This window comes from Brachyhypopomus gauderio, chromosome 16, assembly GCF_052324685.1.
Source record: "Brachyhypopomus gauderio isolate BG-103 chromosome 16, BGAUD_0.2, whole genome shotgun sequence".
NCBI lineage: Eukaryota > Metazoa > Chordata > Actinopteri > Gymnotiformes > Hypopomidae > Brachyhypopomus > Brachyhypopomus gauderio.
In genome coordinates, this window is record NC_135226.1 from 1,433,055 (window position 1) to 1,453,327 (window position 20,273).

General features: G+C 45.8%; 1 protein-coding gene and 1 long non-coding RNA gene across 2 annotated transcripts in view; one reads left to right on the forward strand and one right to left on the reverse strand.

Moving 5' to 3' along the window:
- LOC143478176 (uncharacterized) overlaps positions 1–15,503 on the forward strand; it is a 27,070-nt gene extending 11,567 nt beyond the window's left edge. The window contains exons 2-3 of the long non-coding RNA XR_013121707.1: positions 4,815–4,972; positions 15,209–15,503. This is a non-coding gene — a long non-coding RNA (uncharacterized LOC143478176). The remainder of the gene's footprint in view (positions 1–4,814; positions 4,973–15,208) is intronic.
- Positions 8,073–15,263, reverse strand: LOC143478173 (uncharacterized). The gene is made up of 2 exons (XM_076977136.1): positions 10,385–15,263; positions 8,073–10,307 (listed from the first exon to the last, which is right to left on the reverse strand). The coding sequence occupies exon 1, from the start codon at positions 11,821–11,823 to the stop codon at positions 10,867–10,869; it is 957 nt and encodes a 318-aa protein (XP_076833251.1). The 5' UTR covers positions 11,824–15,263; the 3' UTR covers positions 8,073–10,307; positions 10,385–10,866.
- Positions 15,504–20,273: the final 4,770 nt, after the last annotated feature.

A 20,273-nucleotide genomic window follows, 5' to 3' on the forward strand; every position in this document is an offset into this window, starting at 1 on the left:
CCTGCAAATAGATCAATAATAATTTAATAATAAATAAATAAATAAAAGCGATAGAGCAGGACTTTTTTGTTCTTGTCACGTAGGGCTACGCCCCCCTCTCCCGTGTCGGTGTTGTTCCTTGCCCGGTTATCCCGCCCTGCGTGTCTGTTGTCCTGGTTTCCCTCTGTCTGTCACGCCCGTGTCGTCATTGTGTTCAGTTGTGTCTAGTGTAGTCCGGTGTACTCCGGTGTACTTGTATCTCTGTGTTTCGCCCGTTGTCGGTTATTTGTGGTTTGTTCGGTTTTGTGGATTATCTCTATCATCGCTGTTCTGGTATTTTCCAACTCCGTTGTGTTTCTCTGTTGTGAATGTCTCTCCTGTTACGACTCCTGCCTGTCCTGTTGACCACTTGAACGGCTCTCCCGTTTTGACCCGTGCCTGTACAAACGACTTCGCCTATGGAATTTCCCTTATTAAATCTCATTCTTCTCAGCGTTTGTGTCCGCCTCCTCGCTCCGCAGCGCGTTACGCGTTACAGTTCTTTGATATGAAGGAGTTCAAATTCCTTTCTGCACTTTTTTATTAAGCAAATGTTTTGTCTTTGTTGCTTATTAAGGACAGTGTTGGGGAGTAACGAATTACATGTAATGACGTTACGTAATTTAATTACAAAAAAGTGTAACTGTAATTCGTTACAGTTACAATGAGAAAATATGTAATTCAGTTACAGTTACTTCTGGAAAAATTAAGAATTACAATTTTAGTTACATTTTTTAAATATAAACAAAAACCTTTGCGAAATATTTAATGATATTTTTATTGCTTTGCGCCCTATATCGCCGTTTCCCGCTTGTTTCTGTGCTGGAGCAGCAAGCGCGCGGTTCAGTTTCAGCTCAAGCAGCAATGACTAGCCGGGTTTCCATCCAAACCTTTCGAAAAAATAGTGCGCAATTTCCAAGTTTCGGCAGAAAAAAATGTGAATTAAGCCTTGTTTCTATTCATTACAGTTATGCGAATAAACTTTAGATCACGTGAGAGGACGCCAAACAATAGTGGTTTTACGTCCATCTGGCAGTTACGCATTTTTGCACGTTGAGGTTTTTAAACATTTTTTCTTTTTCTTTTCTATACATGGAGAAGTTAAATTCAATTTTTGTTCTCTCCAGAACTGTTTTTGTATGAATTTGCCATCTTTACATCGCGATCATGTACAGAACCACATGACTTGAGGCATGATACGTCATCGTTTATGCGAAAAACCTTTTTCCATCCAGTTTTTCCGAATTTTGGCGATGCGATAGTCTAACTTTTCCACCTCCTCCTAGCGTAAAAATCTTTTTGCGATATTTGGGGCTTTTTTCGAATTTTGGTCTTTTTCCATCCAGCTTTTTTCATGTGCATTTTCAAAATGCGCAAAAACTCGGTGGACCCTCTACAGACGCCTTCAAGCACTGGACATTTAAAACCAGGTTCACACTACACGACTTTTCAGTCGTCAGGTTTTTGTGCCATTCGCACTACATGACTGGTTGTGCTGTAATCGCGAGTCTTTAGTTGTTGTGGCTTTCACACTACATGACTGATCGGCGACGCGGGCTCACGAATTACACGACTGGGGAATCGCCGACTCATCTGGCTGCCGTCCAAAAACGCGAGAACACGAAAATGAAACTCTCGCGAGAACCAGCAACACCACATAGAAGAAAAAAAACAATGTACATGTACTCCACATTTTCGTTATTATTTTTTTACCATTTAAACACTCCATAGTCCCAAGTGAACATAAATATAATCAATCGCACTATTTCTCCAGTGCTGTCACAATAACTTAAACACAGTGTTGTAGTAAAGTTGTAAGAAAGGTGAGGATTTTGTGTGTTTGCTGGGTTACTGTTTTGAAAGCATTCTTGAAAGTTTTTTACATTCTTCAGAGATATCTTCAGCGGTGCCGCGGTTCTCTCTACACGTTCCCATTGGCTGTAGCTAGCCGCTGCTGCCGACTCTCAGTCGCCGACTGGGCTAGATATTAAACATGCTAGATATCTGCCGGTCGTCTGCGACCAGTCGGCGACCAGTCGGCGACTGCTCGGCGAGCGTCTTTCAGCAGTTCACACTACACGACTGAGCGAGCAACGAGTGATCGCCGATTTGCCTCCGACCACAGTTTCTGTCCCCGATCAGTCGGCGACTGAAAAACCAGCCTAAAATCGTGTAGTGTGAACCGGGCATAAGGAGCATTTGTTTTGTTTTCGTGTTGTCAATAAATGTGAACCATGTGCCACCATCGGCAACTATTTGTGATTATGCCAAGCCTTTGTGTAAATTTCGGAGTTTGGAGGTTTATTTCCCATCAGAAGAGTTGCCACCTAGGTCTGACAAAAAACAAGGACACTGTCATACGCGAACGTAAATGTTACGGAACAGCTCCGGACCCTTCCCTGTGGGCGTGCCGCTATGTTGTCTGCGTGTCGTTATGTCCATGTTTGTACTTCCGTGGGTGTGGGTTGTTTGTGAGCGTGTTCGTGGTTACACCTGTGCCTTGTCTCGAGGTCACGTGGGTCTGTGTAATTCACCTATTTAATGTGCGTTAGCGCGGTGTCTAGTGCTCGTCTTTGTCTAAAGTTTCGTGCCTGTGTGAGTACTGTGTTTTGCTGTTTGCACTCCGCACGGAGCTTCGTGTTTATGTTCACTATTAAACGTTCATCATTGCACAGTTTGACGTTCCTCGTGCCTCCTTACCGAGCGTCACAGAAAGACGAGCCGCTCAGATGCCCGGATACGCTAAGCGTACCCCCAAGGGGAAGAAGAAGAGCCGGCGTCACCACGGCTCTTCCCCAGTCCGGCGCCACGAAGCCTCCGTCTCCGAGCAGACCATGAAGCAGGACCCACTCTGCACATACATGCTCTGCGCAGCTCAGGAGACGGAGGATGCACAGCTGGCGGAATACTTCCGCACATCCGCGGTACGTGTGTGGAGGGAGAGACACCCTTCCGCATCCGCGGAACTGCCACCCGGTGCCGTGGGCAGCTGCAATGTGGAGGAGAAGAGCGCACCGCTCCTGGTCTTCCCCGAAGAGGAGGAGACCAGTGAGCCGTTTATGGTGGGAGTAGGCGCCTTTGCCCTCTCTCCCCCCGAAGAGGAGTTTGGGAGTGAGGACTCCGGAGAGGAGAGTGAGGGTGAGGGCAGCTGCCCTTCCCCCCGGTCCGTGGCTTCCTGGACGTCGGACGAGGAGAAGGAGACCAGCGCCACTCCATCGGTCTGCTCCGACGTCGTTGAGCTCCCCGATAAGGCGGAGGAAGACGTCAGTCCTCCCCCATCCGTATGCTCCGAATCAACGGTGTATTACGGAGAGGGGGAGGACATTAGCCCCCCTCCGTCCCTGCACTCCGAGTCAACCGTGTGCTACGGGGAGAGAGGGAGCACCAGCCCACCTCCGTCCGTTTGTTCGACCCCTTCCAGGTTCGACAGCGGGAGTGAGGGAGAGGACAAGATCTCGGTGGGTTCTGCGGACACCGTGCGGGGAGAGAAAAGGGTGTCCGGTGCAGGAAAGCCTCTCAGGCGTCGTCAGAGAGGAGCAGCATGTGCTGGTCAAGCTGCCCTGCCACGGACGAACCCATGTCCCTGGACCGGTGCCTCTCGGAGGGAGAGGAGGAGCCCATGTCCCTGGATCGGTGTGTCTCGGAGGAGGAAGGAGAGCCCATGGACACATCGGGGGACAAAACACCGGTGATCCCGGCTGCGCGGGAAGGATCCAGCGCGGTTGGCGGTCCAAGGTGGGGGTTCCGCACGCCTCAGGAGAAGCCACGGAGGTTTGCCGGCGCGCGGCGCCGCGTCTCGGCTCCGGCAGCGCCCAGGAAGGAGGCCAAGGCTCCTCAGGCGAAGGTCTCAGGCGCAAGGACCAGGGGCGAACCAGGAGGAGCAGCGCGCACCGGAGGTGCGAAGCCGAGGACCGGTGGGACTCCGCTGCCGGTTCCGCCTGCTGCGCCCGCCCAGCCTGCTTTCCCTGGAGGGATAGCGCCACCGTTTGCGCTTTGGCAGGCAGCCGGAGCGATGCCGTGGCTGCCTGTCCCTATATGTCTGTCTGTTCCCCTGTGTCTCCCTAATCTCCTTTTCCCTCTTGTGCCTTTCGTGTTTCATGTACCTGTGTGTGTGTTTGTCAGCGTGCCTTTGTTTAATGTATTTTCCCCTGTCTTCCCAGGGAAGGTGTACTAGTGCTGTCCGCGGCGGTTCCCGCCGTCGGGGGTGACGGCTCTCGGAGGCTCGTGATCCCGGGGGCTCCGGACCTGCCCGTCGGTGTTTGTTCGGGGCATTCCCGCGGCGCGGGACGCTCCGGGAGTAGCGAGCCCCTGGCGGGGGGTTCTGTTACGGAACAGCTCCGGACCCTTCCCTGTGGGCGTGCCGCTATGTTGTCTGCGTGTCGTTATGTCCATGTTTGTACTTCCGTGGGTGTGGGTTGTTTGTGAGCGTGTTCGTGGTTACACCTGTGCCTTGTCTCGAGGTCACGTGGGTCTGTGTAATTCACCTATTTAATGTGCGTTAGCGCGGTGTCTAGTGCTTGTCTTTGTCTAAAGTTTCGTGCCTGTGTGAGTACTGTTTTTTGCTGTTTGCACTCCGCACGGAGCTTCGTGTTTATGTTCACTATTAAACGTTCATCATTGCACAGTTTGACGTTCGTCGTGCCTCCTTACCGAGCGTCACAGTAAATTGTTGACGGGGGGGTGGTGAACGTAAAATGGACACAGCGAGAAAAAACAGACAGATTTAAAGTGTGCAGAAACAGTCATTTGAACTAACTTAGTGAAAACCGGGACATTAAATGATTTTTTTTTTGCAGGAACCGAATATTAAAAAGAAGGAAAACCGAGACAAACTGGGACAGCCCGGGAAAACCGGGACAGCGAGGTGAAAACCGGGACAGTCCCGGGAAAACCGGGACAGGTGGCAACCCTAGAAGACAACCAGTATTGAGGTTGTAAGCGAGCTAACAGCAAGGTATGCTGACCGTCACACACACACACACACACACACACACACACACACACACACACACACACACACGCACACACACACACACACAGTGCTTGATTTACAGGCTAACCAAATTAGCTGTTTAAAGTCCTAAACAGGTATTCGTTGGAATCATACATGACTATTATAGACAATGACAGACGGTATCAAATGAATATTTATGACTGTTTGGTGTTGGAAAAACGTTTGTCGATGTCTATGACACAACCTAGCCTACCCAATTGGTTTCATTGGACCTATCTTAGACCTACCGTTCAACAAGCAATACATTTAAATTAAATTTGTATGAAGTAATGAAATACAGTTTGGTATCTAATCAAGTGCAACATTTATAGAATGCAGTATTTAGAGATACAATGCAGTTATTTACAGCTAGTGTAAGTAAAGATGGTTAATAAATATGTGCAGAGTAGATAAATTACCTAGGGAAATGCATGTATGTGTAATGTAGTTATGGCAGTACAATGCACAGGGCAAAGAAAAATAGCATGGTATAAATAAATGTGATAAATACAGATGGAATCATACAGATAATATACAGATTATCCTATACCACTGTAGATGGATTGAACGTGGATTGAAGAGGAACACTGTTCAGATTTTGTGTGGATGGTAAGGTATGGATAGAGAAGGAAAGAATGGTCTTTGGGAAGAGTTCAATAAGGTGACCGCTGTGGGAAAGAAGTGGTTTCTGAACCTGCTTGTGTTAATCTGCAAACTGTGAAAATGGTAGAGCCTGGTGGAGGAGCAGAAGAGTATGGTCCAATGACAGTAGTCTGAGAATCTTACATGCCTGGTGCAGGCATCTCTTCTTGTGGACCTCCTGTGATTGCCTATCAGCAATTCCCTCTCAGCTTAGTACTCTTTTAAGGTTCACACTGTCAGTTCTCAAAAATTAAATGTTGATCATGGGTCAATACTCATTTAAACCTTAAAGTAATCAAAAAGTAATCCAAAAGTAATTAGTTACATTACTTTTCAAAAGTAATCAGAAAAGTTACACTACAATTACATTTTAAACAAGGTAACTTGTAACTGTAACGAATTACTTTTTTAAAGTAACTTACCCAACACTGATTAAGGACATGTTAATGCATTTATATGCAGAAAATAGATGTATGTTGGTGCAATAAACATACAGATCTGAATTCATTTAAAATGTGTTCTTATTGAGAATAATTTGTTGTGTCTTTCATATCCAATTATTTGAAGTGCGTGGTCATGTAGCCCTCCAATAATAGTGCTGAAAAAATTTTGGCTCTCTTTATCATGGAAGTTGCCCATCCCTGTACTACATATTCCTTATGACTTGTGCAATTTAATTAAGTTTATACTGTATATAGGCTACTTTGCACTTCACTTGCCCGACTGAAGACCTCTGTCTAAACCTCCTGTTTCTCTATAAAATCTGCACAATTAGGGGAGACCGGGTATGTTTGTAACACTTTTTGCTTCCAGTATGGAAAACACAATATGTATTAGTTAAACAATATACAAGACTCGTGTGGCTTAATGAAATGTGAGAGTGATAGCATTTATAATTATTTTATATAATTGTGGGGTATTTTTCTTGTCCAGAATCAACCAGCGTTTTTTGCTGCCTTGGTTCTATGGGGTAACTATTTTGCACTTCAATGCATACACACACACACACACACATTATCAGCTTCATCTGACACCACCAGTTTTTGTATCCAGCTGTCAGTAGATTTACCACATTGTTGTACTTTAGACCTGTTGAAGAAGTGACCTTAATAACAGACGTGGTGCAGATGTTATTATATATTAACACAGGCAAACGTTCCCCTTTATTAAGAAAGGTTCTGCAACAAATAAGCAAACTAGTAATATGATTCTAGTATCATGCATTATGTCTCTATCTTGAAATTTATTCTATGGCAACCACATTTCTCAGCAACATTTAAAGTAAACCAAAAAACTGAGGCATTAGACTGAATGTAGAGTAACTGTTGCAGAAAAAGTGTATTGCACATAAAAACTTACATATAAATGTAAATTGTATAATATTGATATTGAATGGAGACCACGCTACATCATAATACTTCAGTTATTAACAGTATTAATATAAACAATTATTTCAGTAATAATTGTCTTTGCCTTTTAAATGGGTTTCTGGACTAGACATCATGATATGCGCAAATATATTACAATATAATATTAGGAACAATGGCTAATTTTTTCACTTGTTTCAGAAATGAGGAGCAGGTGTCATAAGATCTGTCAACATTTCAGTGGTGAATAAACCACACACACACACGTCTTCACATGTCTTAAACCACGCACAAACATGTATTGACATGTCTTAAACCATGCACAAACATGTCTTGACATGTCTTAAACCACGCACAAACATGTCTTGACATGTCTTAAACGACACACACAAATGTGTCTTGACATGTCTTAAACCACACGCACAAATGTGTCTTGACATGTCTTAAACCACACGCACAAATTGTCTTGACATGTCTTATACCACACACATAAACATGTCCTGATTTTATCTAATCGTCTGGAGTCAGTTTGTTTAGCTACCTGCCATCCAACCATACATGAACTACACAAATATTTACCGCAGTTATTTTCTAATGCACCGTCAGTGCTAAATAATTCTTACAGCAAGCCCATGCCTGTGGCCACCTACAGATTGTCAATTAACGGTTACCCTTTTCCATTGGGGTAGCCATGTCATACGGCCACATTCACTTTTTGTGACTTCTGTGTGGCAGGTATTCTACTATGGGGATCTTATGTACAGAGCATGGCACAAAGGGATTGCTTACGATGCCAAGCACAATTACTTTTACCACAAGAACTGGCCCACTTTCACAAAGAGCAGGTTTGGTTTATGTATGTATATACGGTCATGTACTGTCTTTTAGTGTTTCAGAAAAGTCTCTCCTGGCCTGTTCACGTCCTTTATTGAACTCATTGGAAACTGATGGAAATTTTATTATTTCATTATAGTCCATGAGTCATAATAAGCAATCATTATTAAAACACATAAGAGATATTTAATCAATTGATTAACCATTGTATTAGATATGTAAACTAATAATACATACACATATGTGAACCTTTACTGACGCTCACATAATACTTATGTGGTCTGCATATGAGACCCATGTAAACCTACAAAACTCAATAGAAAAACAAGGAACGTGAGCTCATGTTCATGGTCAGGTTTCCTAAGTAGAGTCACAGTAGCGTGTGTGATTGATGATGGGCTACATATTAAGGGACCAAAAGATAAAAATTTAACAGCACAAAATAGCGGCTATCCAGATCTTGATGTCCTTCACTGGTCGACAGTAAACAGCTCACTTTCAGAGGCTGTAATGAGGGTAGAATCTACTAACAAGGGCAATTACAGAGAATATCCATGTACCATGATGTCTTAACCACTCCAGTCATCCTCTGTTTTCTGGCATGTCCAATTACAGATAATATCCATGTACGATGATGTCTTAACCACTCCAGTCATCCTCTGTTTTCTGGCATATCCAACTACATTCAGAGTTATTTACAACTGTAGGCTCTGCTATTACAGCCTCTGGCCTTAATGAAATCAAATATGAAGTTCCATCTGCTTACATTTTTGACTGGCGAGTAGATAAGACAACTGACATTTCATGTCATGCACAACAGTCTGTGATAATTTGTTATGTAAATACCGCAGGCCAAACTTAGTAATGATTTGTGGTTGTTTTATATTTCAGAACGTCAAAATGCCCAATCTGTCTTTGGTGATTTAAAATAACAGATGCAGCACTGTGTGATGTAAAAATGTGATGTACAGTGTGACTGTACTTCCGCGAAAGGACTTTAAGATAAAGAAATTGCCACAAAAGCAATGTTTGTGAACTGCTATGCATATAGATTAAACTTGGTGTTAAACTGCTGCACAATTCATGCTTCTGTCCAGTGTTTTTGCAACTTTCTATGGGTTTGTCACATTTATTGTTAAACCCACATTTTCTGTTAAATGACTACCTTTCCTAAGTCTTCAGGAAGTTCCCTGAAACTCTGCTACACAGTGGAGCTTCACATAACAGATATTAAGCACTATGACCCAACATGTATCATAGGCTCCTGCAGACTTTGTTTTAAAAGAGTCAGGTGAATCCTGAGGAGATATTCCAACATTTGATAAAAAGTTATGGCAGTTTCTTTGATATAGGGAGACTGAAATCTGAGTTCCATGTATTAAAAAAAAACAGTGAAGCAGTGAATAAAACAACGTATTAATATTTTACATATATTTACATTGTTTTAAGGTTGTCATTATAAACATGATAGTTTAACAAGGTTCTCTACATTATATTTTAAAAGAGGTAGTTTTAATGTTTATACAGTGCGGTTTAACCCTTACGGAGGGAAGTGTGTGTGTGCACGAGTCTGCGTGACTAGGGTGTGTGTGTGTGTGTGTGTGTGTGTGTGTGTGTTGCAGGTGGGTAGTAGAAGGGGGTTTCCCTATAGAAAGCACGAGGAGAAGGCCGTTGATCGTTATTCATTCGGCAGGTACCATCCCTGACTGAGGCATATTTGTGACTAGGGGTGTGTGTGTGTGTGTGTCGCGGGTAATGGACGGGAGAGTCAAGGTCATGTGCGAGCGCATCAGTATGTGTGTGTGTGTGTGTGTCTGAGACCCTTCCTGTCTTTAGCACTGTTCTGTGTGACTAGAGGTGTGTGTGTGTGTGTGTGTGTGTGTGTGTGTGTGTGTGTGTGTGTGTGTGTGTTTGTGTGTCTGAGACCCTCCCTGTCTTTAGCGCTGTTCTATGTGAACAGGGGTGTGTGTATGTGTGTGTGTGTATGAATGTGTGTGTGTGTGTGTGTGTGTGTGTGTGTGTGTGTGTGTGTGTGTGTGTGTGTGTGTGTGTGTGTCGCAGGTGGCTAGGGTTATACAACTCCGGAGAGTCAACATCAAAGAAGATCAAAATAAAGTTTAAATTAACCTTATCAAGCAAAATATCAAAGCAATGCTTTACACTTTGATCGTCTTGACATTGATTGATGTGATGGGGTGGGGGGTAAAGGTCAAAGTCATTAATCACTTTTTGTCATATGCCGTACTCTATAAATATATACCAAGGCCTGAGAGGATGGACAGGAGGATCTCGTGATTGACTGTGTCAAAGGCCACCGAAAGGTCAAGCAGGATCAAAACTGATGATAGTCCAGTTGCTCTAGCCGCATGGAGTTTCTCAGTTACTGCAATGAGTGCAGTTTCCGTAGAATGTGCCAGCTTGAAGCCAGATTGGTTGGGGTCCTGAAGCTGGTTCTGTGAGAGAAAAGAGGATAGCTGGTTGTGTACAGCCCGTTCTTAGAGAGGAATGAAAGGAATGAGAGGAGAGATACCGGTCTGTAGTTGCTGATGTTGGTGGCATCAAGGTTGGGTTTCTTTAGGATTGGCACCACCCTAGCCGCCTTGAATGATGATGGCACAATTCCTGAAGATAAGGAGTTGTTGATGATGGTCGAGATGAAAGGGAGGAGTTTGGGAGATTGTCTAGAGGAGTGTGGATAGGATGGGGTCCAGAGGGCATGTGGTGGGACTGCTGGATGTCAGCAGCTGAAGCACCATCTCAGCTGAGAGAAGAGAGAAGGAGGTTAGAGAAAAGGGAGGAGTAGGAGGGGACACAGTGGGCACAGGGACTAGGGAAAAGGTGCTGCGAATCGTATTGTTACTTCTCTTCAAAGAAGGTGACAAAATCATCTGCAGTAAGAGAAGTGGGAGTTGGGGGGGGGATTGAGGAGAGAAGAGAAGATTTTGAACATCTTGCATGGATCTGATGTAGATGCCTCCAGCTTCTCTCTGTAGAATGATGTCTTGGCAGAAGTTAGTTCCATGGAGAATAGGGACAGGAGAGACTGATACAAGCGAAGATCAGCAGTAAGCTTCGATTTCCTCCATCGCTCTCAACCATCCTCAGTTCACGTCGGTTGTTACGTAGGGTGTCCGAGAGCCAAGGAGCAGGTGGGGAGGATCTTGTAGGTTTGGAAGAGAGGGGACATAAGAGGTCAATAGATGAAGAGAGGGAGGACAATAAAGTGTCAGTGGCGGTGTCTGTGGAGAGACAAGAGAAAGAGTCATGGGACGGGAGGGTTGTGGTGATAGTAGAGGCAAGTACTGATGGAGAGATGGAATGAAGGTTACGACGGATGGTGGTAGTGCCTGTAGCAGTAAGGGTGTGACGGTGGGGAGAAAGAGATAAGGAAAAAGATACAAGGTGATGATCTGAACAGTGGAGAGGAGTTACTGCAATGTCCATCACTGCAGGTGGTCTAGTGAAGACCAGGTCTAAGACATTGCCTGCTCTGTGTGTTGGAGAAGACTGGGTGAGGTTGAGGTTGAATGATGACAGCAGAGGAAGAACGCCAGATGATTGTAGTTTATCTGTTGGGAGGTTGAAGTCACCAAGCAGAAGAAGAGGAGTTTCATCATTAGGGAGAACGCTCAGAAGTGTGTCCAATTCCTCAGTGAAGTTACCTAGGGTGCAGGGTGGACGATAAACAACAATGATGTGAAGTGTGGTTGGGAAGCATACAGTGACAGCATGATACTCAAATGTTGAGATGGTAATTTGTGGGAAAGTGCAAGGAGTAAAGCGCCAGCAACTGGACAGAAGCAATCCAGTGCCACCTCCCCTTCCAGTCTGTCTTGGAGAGTGCGAGAAGGAAAATGCAGATGACAGGGCAGCAGGAGTAGCAGAGTTCTCTGGGGTGATCCATGTCTCTGTTACTGTGCGTTCACACCGAAAGCGACGAGAGCGACACGGCGACCGGAAGTCATTCATTTTCAATGAGAGTGAGCGACACCCAGCGACGCGACGCGACGTGAGCGATTCGAGCGACGCGAACAAGTTGAGCTTGGCTCAACTTTATGCAAATGAGCAGTGACGCGCGGCGGCGACTACCAATCAGAAAGTATGTTTGCACCCTCCTCCGAAACCGCACCTCTGACTTTGGTTCCTACTGATTATTTGTTCCGATTGCAAAATGGAGGAGAGATTAATAGTGGCTGTCTCTGCATGTCCCGCAATTTACGATGTGTCCCTGTTTATTTACAGTACAAAATGTTTATTTTTGGAGGGAATACTGTTCATTTGTTAAAAAACATCTGCAATAAATTAGCGTATACCCGATTATTGGTTATGATTTTTTTAATTCCTGTTTGATCTTCGGGTCTGGGGTAAAAAGTAAAAAAAATACATAAACATTTTAGGTTTATATACTATATGTGTTTTATACACACACTATGTTTTATACACGCACTCCTTTATAATCGTGTGTCCTGTAATCAATAGATTAAAATAAATACTGCGTCCTGCTTTAAAAACGTGATTTGCATATGTCACGTGCTGCATGCCGGCGTGATGTTGGACACGCCCCCACGCGACGCGATGCTGGCGACTCGGCGACGGAGAGCGATTTTATCGCTTTCGGTGTGAACGCACAGTTAGGGCCAAGAAGTCAAGGGACTGATGAGCTGCAATGGCTGTGATGAAGTCTTTCCTATACCAGTCTTTTATGATGGGCTGATCTGATGAGGCTGTGTTCTAGGGGTGGGAATCGTTTACTATCTCACGATTCGATTCCGATTTTGGGGGCCACGATTCGATTCAAAATCAATTTTTCGATTCAAAACGATTTTTGATTCAAAAAACGATTTGATTTATAAGAATGTCTGCTTCAGTCTATAAAATCTGCATGATCTTATTAAATTAAGTGTCTTTCACATTTAATTAACAAAAATAAAGTGCTTTGGTAAAATAAAATGGTTTTTGTTGTGTTACCAAAATTCTTGAGCTTCATTTTGCAAGCTATCAGGGCTGGCTCAGATGCAGTTCCCCCAGCTGTCGCTAGGGGCACCAGAGTCAGTCCCAGACTAAACCGGCGTAACCGTACGTTCTCAGCCAGTCTCTGCTTTCTCTGTGATTGCTTATCGTTTAATGGTGTCTCGCCACCTCTCTCTGTTATGCTTTCTCTTTACTTATTAGAGTATCTATCTCCTGCGTCGCTTCCTGACCCATCTCAAGTTTTCCCAATCCTGTATTTCTTCCTATCCGTTTTGCCTTTATTTTTGGTAAGGGTTTTATTTTGCTGCAGTTACTTCTGCTGGCGTCCTTGGTTTCGTTTTCGCATTGCATTTATCTGCGCTGTAGTTACTTTTAGTTACTGTTTATATTTTGTTTCTTCCTCCCGTCTCTCTACGGTTGAGTGTTATTTTTCACCCGTTGTGTTTTCTGCATTGTTTTTTTTTATTCTGTTTACTCCGTGCCCTCACGGTTTTGGTTTCTATTCTCTCGCGTCGAGTCTTCCGTGTTGTTTTGTTTGTTCATTCTGGGTCGCTGATCTTGCGAGCCGGCACTTGGGTCCACCCTTCTCTATATTATCTCTCACCCTTCTCTATATTAACGCTCCCGTGCTCACCGCGTTACACACGCCTTGCACACGAGCTACATTGTGTCCAGTTCGGTCTTCCCCGGCATTCGGTAAAAAAAATGGACCCATATTTTTGCCTTAAATGAAGACCGGGCAGGTTGAATATCTCTTTCCTCCATCTGTTTTGAACCTTTTCCGCACGAATGTGTCCCAGAACCTGCTGCGTAAAGTATTGCCTAATTTTGTAATTGCATAACGCGAGACTTCACCACGACTTAGAATCGATTTTGGGACTTAAAATCGATTCTGAATCGTAGTAAATGAGAATCGATTTTTGATATATGAATCGATTTTTTGGCACACCTCTACCGTGTTCCAGGGGTAAAGGGGAAACTGACTGCCTAGCATGCACTCAAACGGGGTCCTCCCTGTGCTGGACTGAACAAGGGAGTTTTGGGCATATTCTGCCCAGGTCAGTAATGTGCTCCAGGTATCTGGGTACTCACTGCAGTACGCACGTAGGAATCTCCCCAGCTCCTGGTTGATCCGCTCCATTTGCCCGTTAGCCTGCGGGTGGTAACCTGAGGTGAGACTGACAGTGATGTCTAGTTTTGCCATGAACTCCCCCCATACATGAAATGTAAACTGCGAGCCTCTATCCGAGACGATGTCCTTGAGTAAACTGAACTGCTGAACACATTTCAGAAGAGAAGGTCCGCCGTCTCCCACGCTGTGGGTAAGCCGGTCAGGGATAAGAAGTGAACCATCTTAGAAAACCGCTAGGTCAATCACCACTAGGATGGCAGTGTTCCCTTTTGAGGGTGGCAGGTCAGTTATGAAATCTAGTGCAATGTGAGTCCACGGTTGCTTTGGTATGGGTAAGCGGATCAGGTTACCGGCAGGTGGTGTGCGTGGCACCTTGCTCCTTGCACACTCTGGGCAGGAGGCTATGTACCGCATGATGTCGCGGTGCATCCCCAGCCACCAGTAACGCACCCCCAGCAGCTGTGATGTTGGGTGTCCCATCCCTAGCGACGAGTGTGCCCAGCTGATCAGAGCAGTGCACTGAGCCGGCGCCACGTACTTGCGATGAGGCGGACATTGTGGATTAAGGTTAGCTGTAGCGATGGTTCTGTCGATTTCTCACTCCACCAAGAGAAGAACAGAGACCAACGGGCCTGGCGAGTGTTTAACCTTAATACTCCAAGTTCTTATGGTCAGTTATGACTGTGAATGGATGTCATGTCCCCTCTTGCCAGTGCCTCCACTCCTCGAATGCGAGGCGCATGGCCAGCAATTCATGGTCTCCAACTCCATAGTTACACTCAGCCAGGTTCAGTTTTTTGGAATAAAAGCGCTGGGTTTCAGCACACTGTGTTTCTTGAAGCGTTGTAAGAGCACTGCGCCCACTCCCACATCCAAAGCATCCACCTCCACAATGAAGGGCATACTAGGATCAGGTTGGTGTAACACTGGGGCGGAAATGAATGCCTGCTTCAGGTCTTCAAACACCTGCTAAGCCTTCTTCTTCCATTGTGCTAGTGGTTTCATCCTGTCACTCAAGTTTGTTGACAGTGCAGTTGATTGATGCCAATGTCTCAAAATGCTACCAAGTCTGTTACCTTCTGGTTCTGCCTTTTTCAGCTAGGCTTTAATAAAGGCATTTATTAGTAATTTATTGCCAGAGTTGCTGCCACACTCCAGAAATGTTTATAATCTCATCTGTCCTGTATATATCCTTATACAGAGCTAATTTTCCTGTTTTATCTTCTCCACATGGCTGCCCGCCTACTCAAGGAACACTGAGATGAGGAAAGACGAGCTTTTCCACAGATCCATCCTGGGCCGGCCACCACCTGCCTAACCAGATATGATGGAGGATCAACCCACTGCCCTGACTAACCAGTGTGGATGATGGATAAAGGATGATGGATAGAACTAAACAGAAATTACATAAAGGACTCATGTTTATAAATCTACATCAAGATAGACTTTATTTATACCTCACTTCTTTTCCTTTTTTCCTCTCTCTCTTTAAATTGTTGTCATGGTGACTGGCATCAGCCAGAGGAGGATGGGTTCCCCCCCTGAGTCTTGGTTCCTCTCAAGGTTTCTTCCTCATGCAAAAAAACTAGGGAGTTTTTCCTTGCCACTGGGGACTTGGACTCGGACACTTGTAAAGCTGCTTTGTGACAACAACTGTTGTAAAAAGCACTATATAAATAAAATTTGATTTGATTTTGATTTGTATAAGGTTTGTGAATAGATTAGGATGTCATGGATGTAAGCAACAACGCATCTATTCAGGTACTCCCTCAAGATCTCATTAATAAACATCTGGAAAAAAAAGACGGAACAGAAGCCAAGCCGTATGGCAAGACCTTGTACTCATAGTGTCCGGTGGACATACTAAATGCTGTTTTCCACTCATCCCCCTCTCTAATGCAGATTAGATTGTTGGCGCTGCGTAGATCGCATTTAGTGAACACATTCGCTGTCCTGCGTTAAAGCCTCCCTTACGTTCTGACTCATTACCCACTCCTCTTCCTGGGACAAGCCCATGGGCGATGAGGAGATAGCTGGGCTGCCTTCGCAGAGCTGAATACCTCGGCCAAGTATACTGGCTGGGGATCACCTGGGGGTTGGCTATGTTTGGGCTCTCGATGGTGGTGATCTGAACCATAACCCAGGGTTTGCGCTGTGTGCGTCTGTATGGTATGGACCACCTAAGGATGCGGCCCAGAGGCCTGGCACACAGTTTTTGTGTCAAAGTTCGCGGTGGAAGGCGAGAGCCATCTCTGACAGTCTCTGTGTGGGGGTAGGAGCAGGTAACCAAGACGGCGACCTTCTGGGAGAAATTTGTTTGGGCGCCAATGCAGATAAATAATCATGAATGAAGAATTTAGCAGGGAGCTCGTCCTTGAGTGTTTGAACACACAAACTCCCCTTAAGTCAGCGGTCTCCCAACTGATCCAACTTTACGCGTAGAGCATTGATTCCATCCATGATCAAATCCAGCTTTTTAAAAGTCACAGTGTGTGTTTCAACAGTTCCAACAGCTCTACCCACCGCATCAATCAAGTTGGGCAATTTTCGTGGGCGTTCAGACCCCACTTTTTAATTTCCCGATACACCAGGGCAACACCTAATCCAGGGGTAATCAATTAAATCTTTCCACGGTCCATTTTTGGCAGATAGCTCAGACCTTAGGTCCGGATCCGCGGTGGCGAACGAAAGTTGTTAAGCGGGGGGGGGCGCGAACGTAACACTCAAATGGGTGGTGAACGTAACACTCGTCTGAAAATAAATTTTTTTGGCATTTGGGTCCATATCCAGTTAATCAGGAATGTGATTGGGTCCGGACAGGACGGCGTTCGGGTCCGGATCCGGACCGCGGTCCGCCATTTGGTGATACCTGACCTAATCCAATCGGCAGAACCCCAGTGATCAAAGTTCCAAATACCATCCTCAACATCTTCCAGGGAGAGAGGCGCAAGACACAAACTACGCCACGTCCCCCCTGAGCCAAACACATATCCAGATGAGGACGGTCTGTCCAGACATGTGGGTTCTCCCAAACCATGACTCCACGTGGAAAAAAAAAAAGCCAATTGCATTGAGAGACCACCTGATCAAATCCATTTTCTTTGAAAAATTCGAAGAGCAACGCCAGGTTACTAAGACAAGACAGAGAATCTAAGCTGAGCAGGGCAGAACGGAGGGAGTGCAGGAGCAGAGATAAAGTGCGACCGCCTCTCTTGAAAGCCGGAAGAAGAAAAAATGAGTGGGTTGTGAAGTCTGAGCCAGGGGTGACCCACCGTCACAGCCTGCAAAGCATTGATTCAATTAATCAAAATTGTCATTTTATATTCAGAGGTGACTGTTTCAATACCCACGTTAAAAGTGAATGACTGTAACTTAGTTGACATCAAGTGTAATAACAAGATTATCAATGATGGTATGCGACAAAAGATTTACTAGGAATATAATAGAGATTCTTTCAAGAAACATCCCAATACAAATGATAAAACCACACTGGCTTTTGCTCATTCCAAATTTGTCAAATATCTTAAAATGAAAGAGACTCATTTCAAAATAATAAATAAGATAGATCCTGTAGCCATGTTTGTTGAAAGAAGATTTGGATTTTTGAACTTGATGTGGATTCATGTGCCTTTTGTAAGTCAGAAGAGGAATTCCAGGAGCATTTGTTTTTTTTTTTGTTGTTTGTTTTTGCATGGACATTAGAAACGGGATTAACCTCAAACTTAACATTCCTTCTTTTGATGTTGATAGTTTAATTTATGCAGAAAACTTGATCCGGATTTCTCTGATGTCATAAATGTAGTCGCAAAATACCACATTTACTACAGTAAGTGGAAGGGTAATAGGCCCTCTGCTTTATGAATGAATTTAAATCATATTATTCTTTGTTAAGAAATAGAAAACTCAAAAAGTGCTAGAATCATCTCACACCAGATCTCAAGAAATGTATTGTTCTAATTTCATTATATGTGTCACGCTACGGTCCCCGAACCCTTCCTTTTGGGGCGTGTGTTAACGTTGTCTGTGTCTACTCGTCTGCGTCAGTGTAGCTCCGTGGGTGCGGGTGCGTCTTGTCATTATCCGTCTCACCTGTGGCTCGTCTCGTCATCACGTGGGGTTGATGTGGTCTGTCTATTTAATGTGCGTTCGCGCAGTGTCTTGTGCTCGTCGTTGTCTAATGTCTACACGTTGCCGTGTCTGTTTATGTTAAACGTGCGCTGTATTGCGCAATATTTGTATCACATTAAACGTGACGTCTGCTGAATTCGGAGGTTCTGTGTCTCATCCTTCGCTACGCTCCCGGCGTCACAGAACGACGAGCCGACAAGAGACACCAAACCATGCCAGGCTACACCACCCGACCTAAGAAGGGGAGGAGGCCCAGCAACTACCACCACGCCTCTTCCCCTGCACAGCACCGCGGAGCCCCCGTCACCCTCGAAGCGATGCAGCAGGATCCGTTATGTGCGGTTATGCTGCTTCGGGCTCGGGAAGCCAGGACTGAGGAGTTGGCGGACTATTTCCGCGAGACCGTGGTGCGGTTTTGGAAGGAGCGTCACCCCTCTCCCTCCAAGGACCTCTCACCTCTGCGGGTAGGCTCCCTTGAGCTCTGCTCCACGGAGAAGACCCCCGAGAGCGAGTTCGAGGGGGCGGACTCTCCGGACGAGGAAGAAGAGGAAGAGGACAGTTCACCCTCTATATGCTCCGCACCCACCATAGATTATGGCGAGGGAGAGGAGGAGGTGGACTATCCCCACTCCGTGTGCTCCGCCCCAACCGAATACTACGGCGGGGAGGAGGAGGACTACCCTCCATCAGTGTATTCCGATCCCACCATAGACTACGGTGAGGAGGAGGGGTCCTACACCGAGGAGGAGGGCTACATCCCTCCGCCCGTAGGTCCCTCTACCACCGTGGAGGAAGGCGGAGAGGAGTATGACGAGGAGGAGTACCCTCCGTCGGAGTGCTCCGCATACCCTGAGGAAGAGGGCTCCTATACCGAGGAGGAAGAGGAGAGCCCTCCCCCCTCGGAACTGTCCGCCGGGACGGTGAAGAGGAGGAGGTTTCCAGAGGCGGGCTCATCTCCCGAGCACTCCCCAGCCAGCGACATGGACTGTTCCCGGGGTGGCAGCTCGGGGCAGCCCATGAGCTGGAGCCGTGGCAGTGAGGAAGATATGGAAGCAGAGGAGGGTTTGCAGCGAGGGCAGGAGGAGGACCGCCCACCGCAGCGCCTGCAGCCCCAGCAGCTCCCGGTCTCTCTCCCCTGATCGCTCTCCTCCTGGCGCGCAGCCTGGCGCCACTGTCATGTGTGTCCGTTCCTGTTTTCGTATGTATTCCCGTATGTCTGCCTAATCTCCTTTTCCCTTTCGTGCCTCTGTGTGTTAATGTTCCTGTTTGTGTGTTTGTAAATGTCCCGTTAAATGTGTCTAACGTGTTTTCCCCGGTCTTCCCAGGGGGGGTGTTCTAGGCTGTTCGTGGCGGATTCTCCACCGAGGGCGGTCACCTCCCAGACGCAGGACTGGGCGCTTCGGATCCGCCCATCGACTTGGGTTCGGGGCACTCGGTCCTGTTGGCACCCCGGGACGGGTAGTGCCCTTGGTGGGGGCGTCTGTCACGCTACGGTCCCCGAACCCTTCCTTTTGGGGCGTGTGTTAACGTTGTCTGTGTCTACTCGTCTGCATCAGTGTAGCTCCGTGGGTGCGGGTGCGTCTTGTCATTATCCGTCTCACCTGTGGCTCGTCTCGTCATCACGTGGGGTTGATGTGGTCTGTCTATTTAATGTGCGTTCGCGCAGTGTCTTGTGCTCGTCGTTGTCTAATGTCTACACGTTGCCGTGTCTGTTTATGTTAAACGTGCGCTGTATTGCGCAATATTTGTATCACATTAAACGTGACGTCTGCTGAATTCGGAGGTTCTGTGTCTCATCCTTCGCTACGCTCCCGGCGTCACAATATGGCTTTGCTCCCCTGTTCTGTCTATGTATGTATGTGTATATGCATATGTGTATTATTATTATTATTATTATTATTATTACTTTGTCTGCTGGCAACATGTCATTATTTTGCCAGCACAAGTTCATTTTAAATTGCATTGATTCCGCAGGGCCTATGCTGACTTCTACTTTTACCAAAGTTCAGTCATTCTCCTGTAGACTTTATTGACGAAATTTGTTTGTTTGTTCAGCACTGCATTCTAGCGTTTCCTGTACATAGTTAATGTGTGTGTAGCTGCTTTACATGCATGCCACCTTCTCACAGGTGAATTGGTAAACATTGAGTGTAAGTGAAGTTTTCATTGAATCAGCGCATGAATGTCA

What these genes read in the sequence shown, in the direction of transcription:
- LOC143478173 (XM_076977136.1), bottom strand. Translation starts at nt 11,823, where the DNA reads ATGAATGACTTCCGGTCGCCGTGTCGCTCTCGTCGCTTTCGGTGTGAA.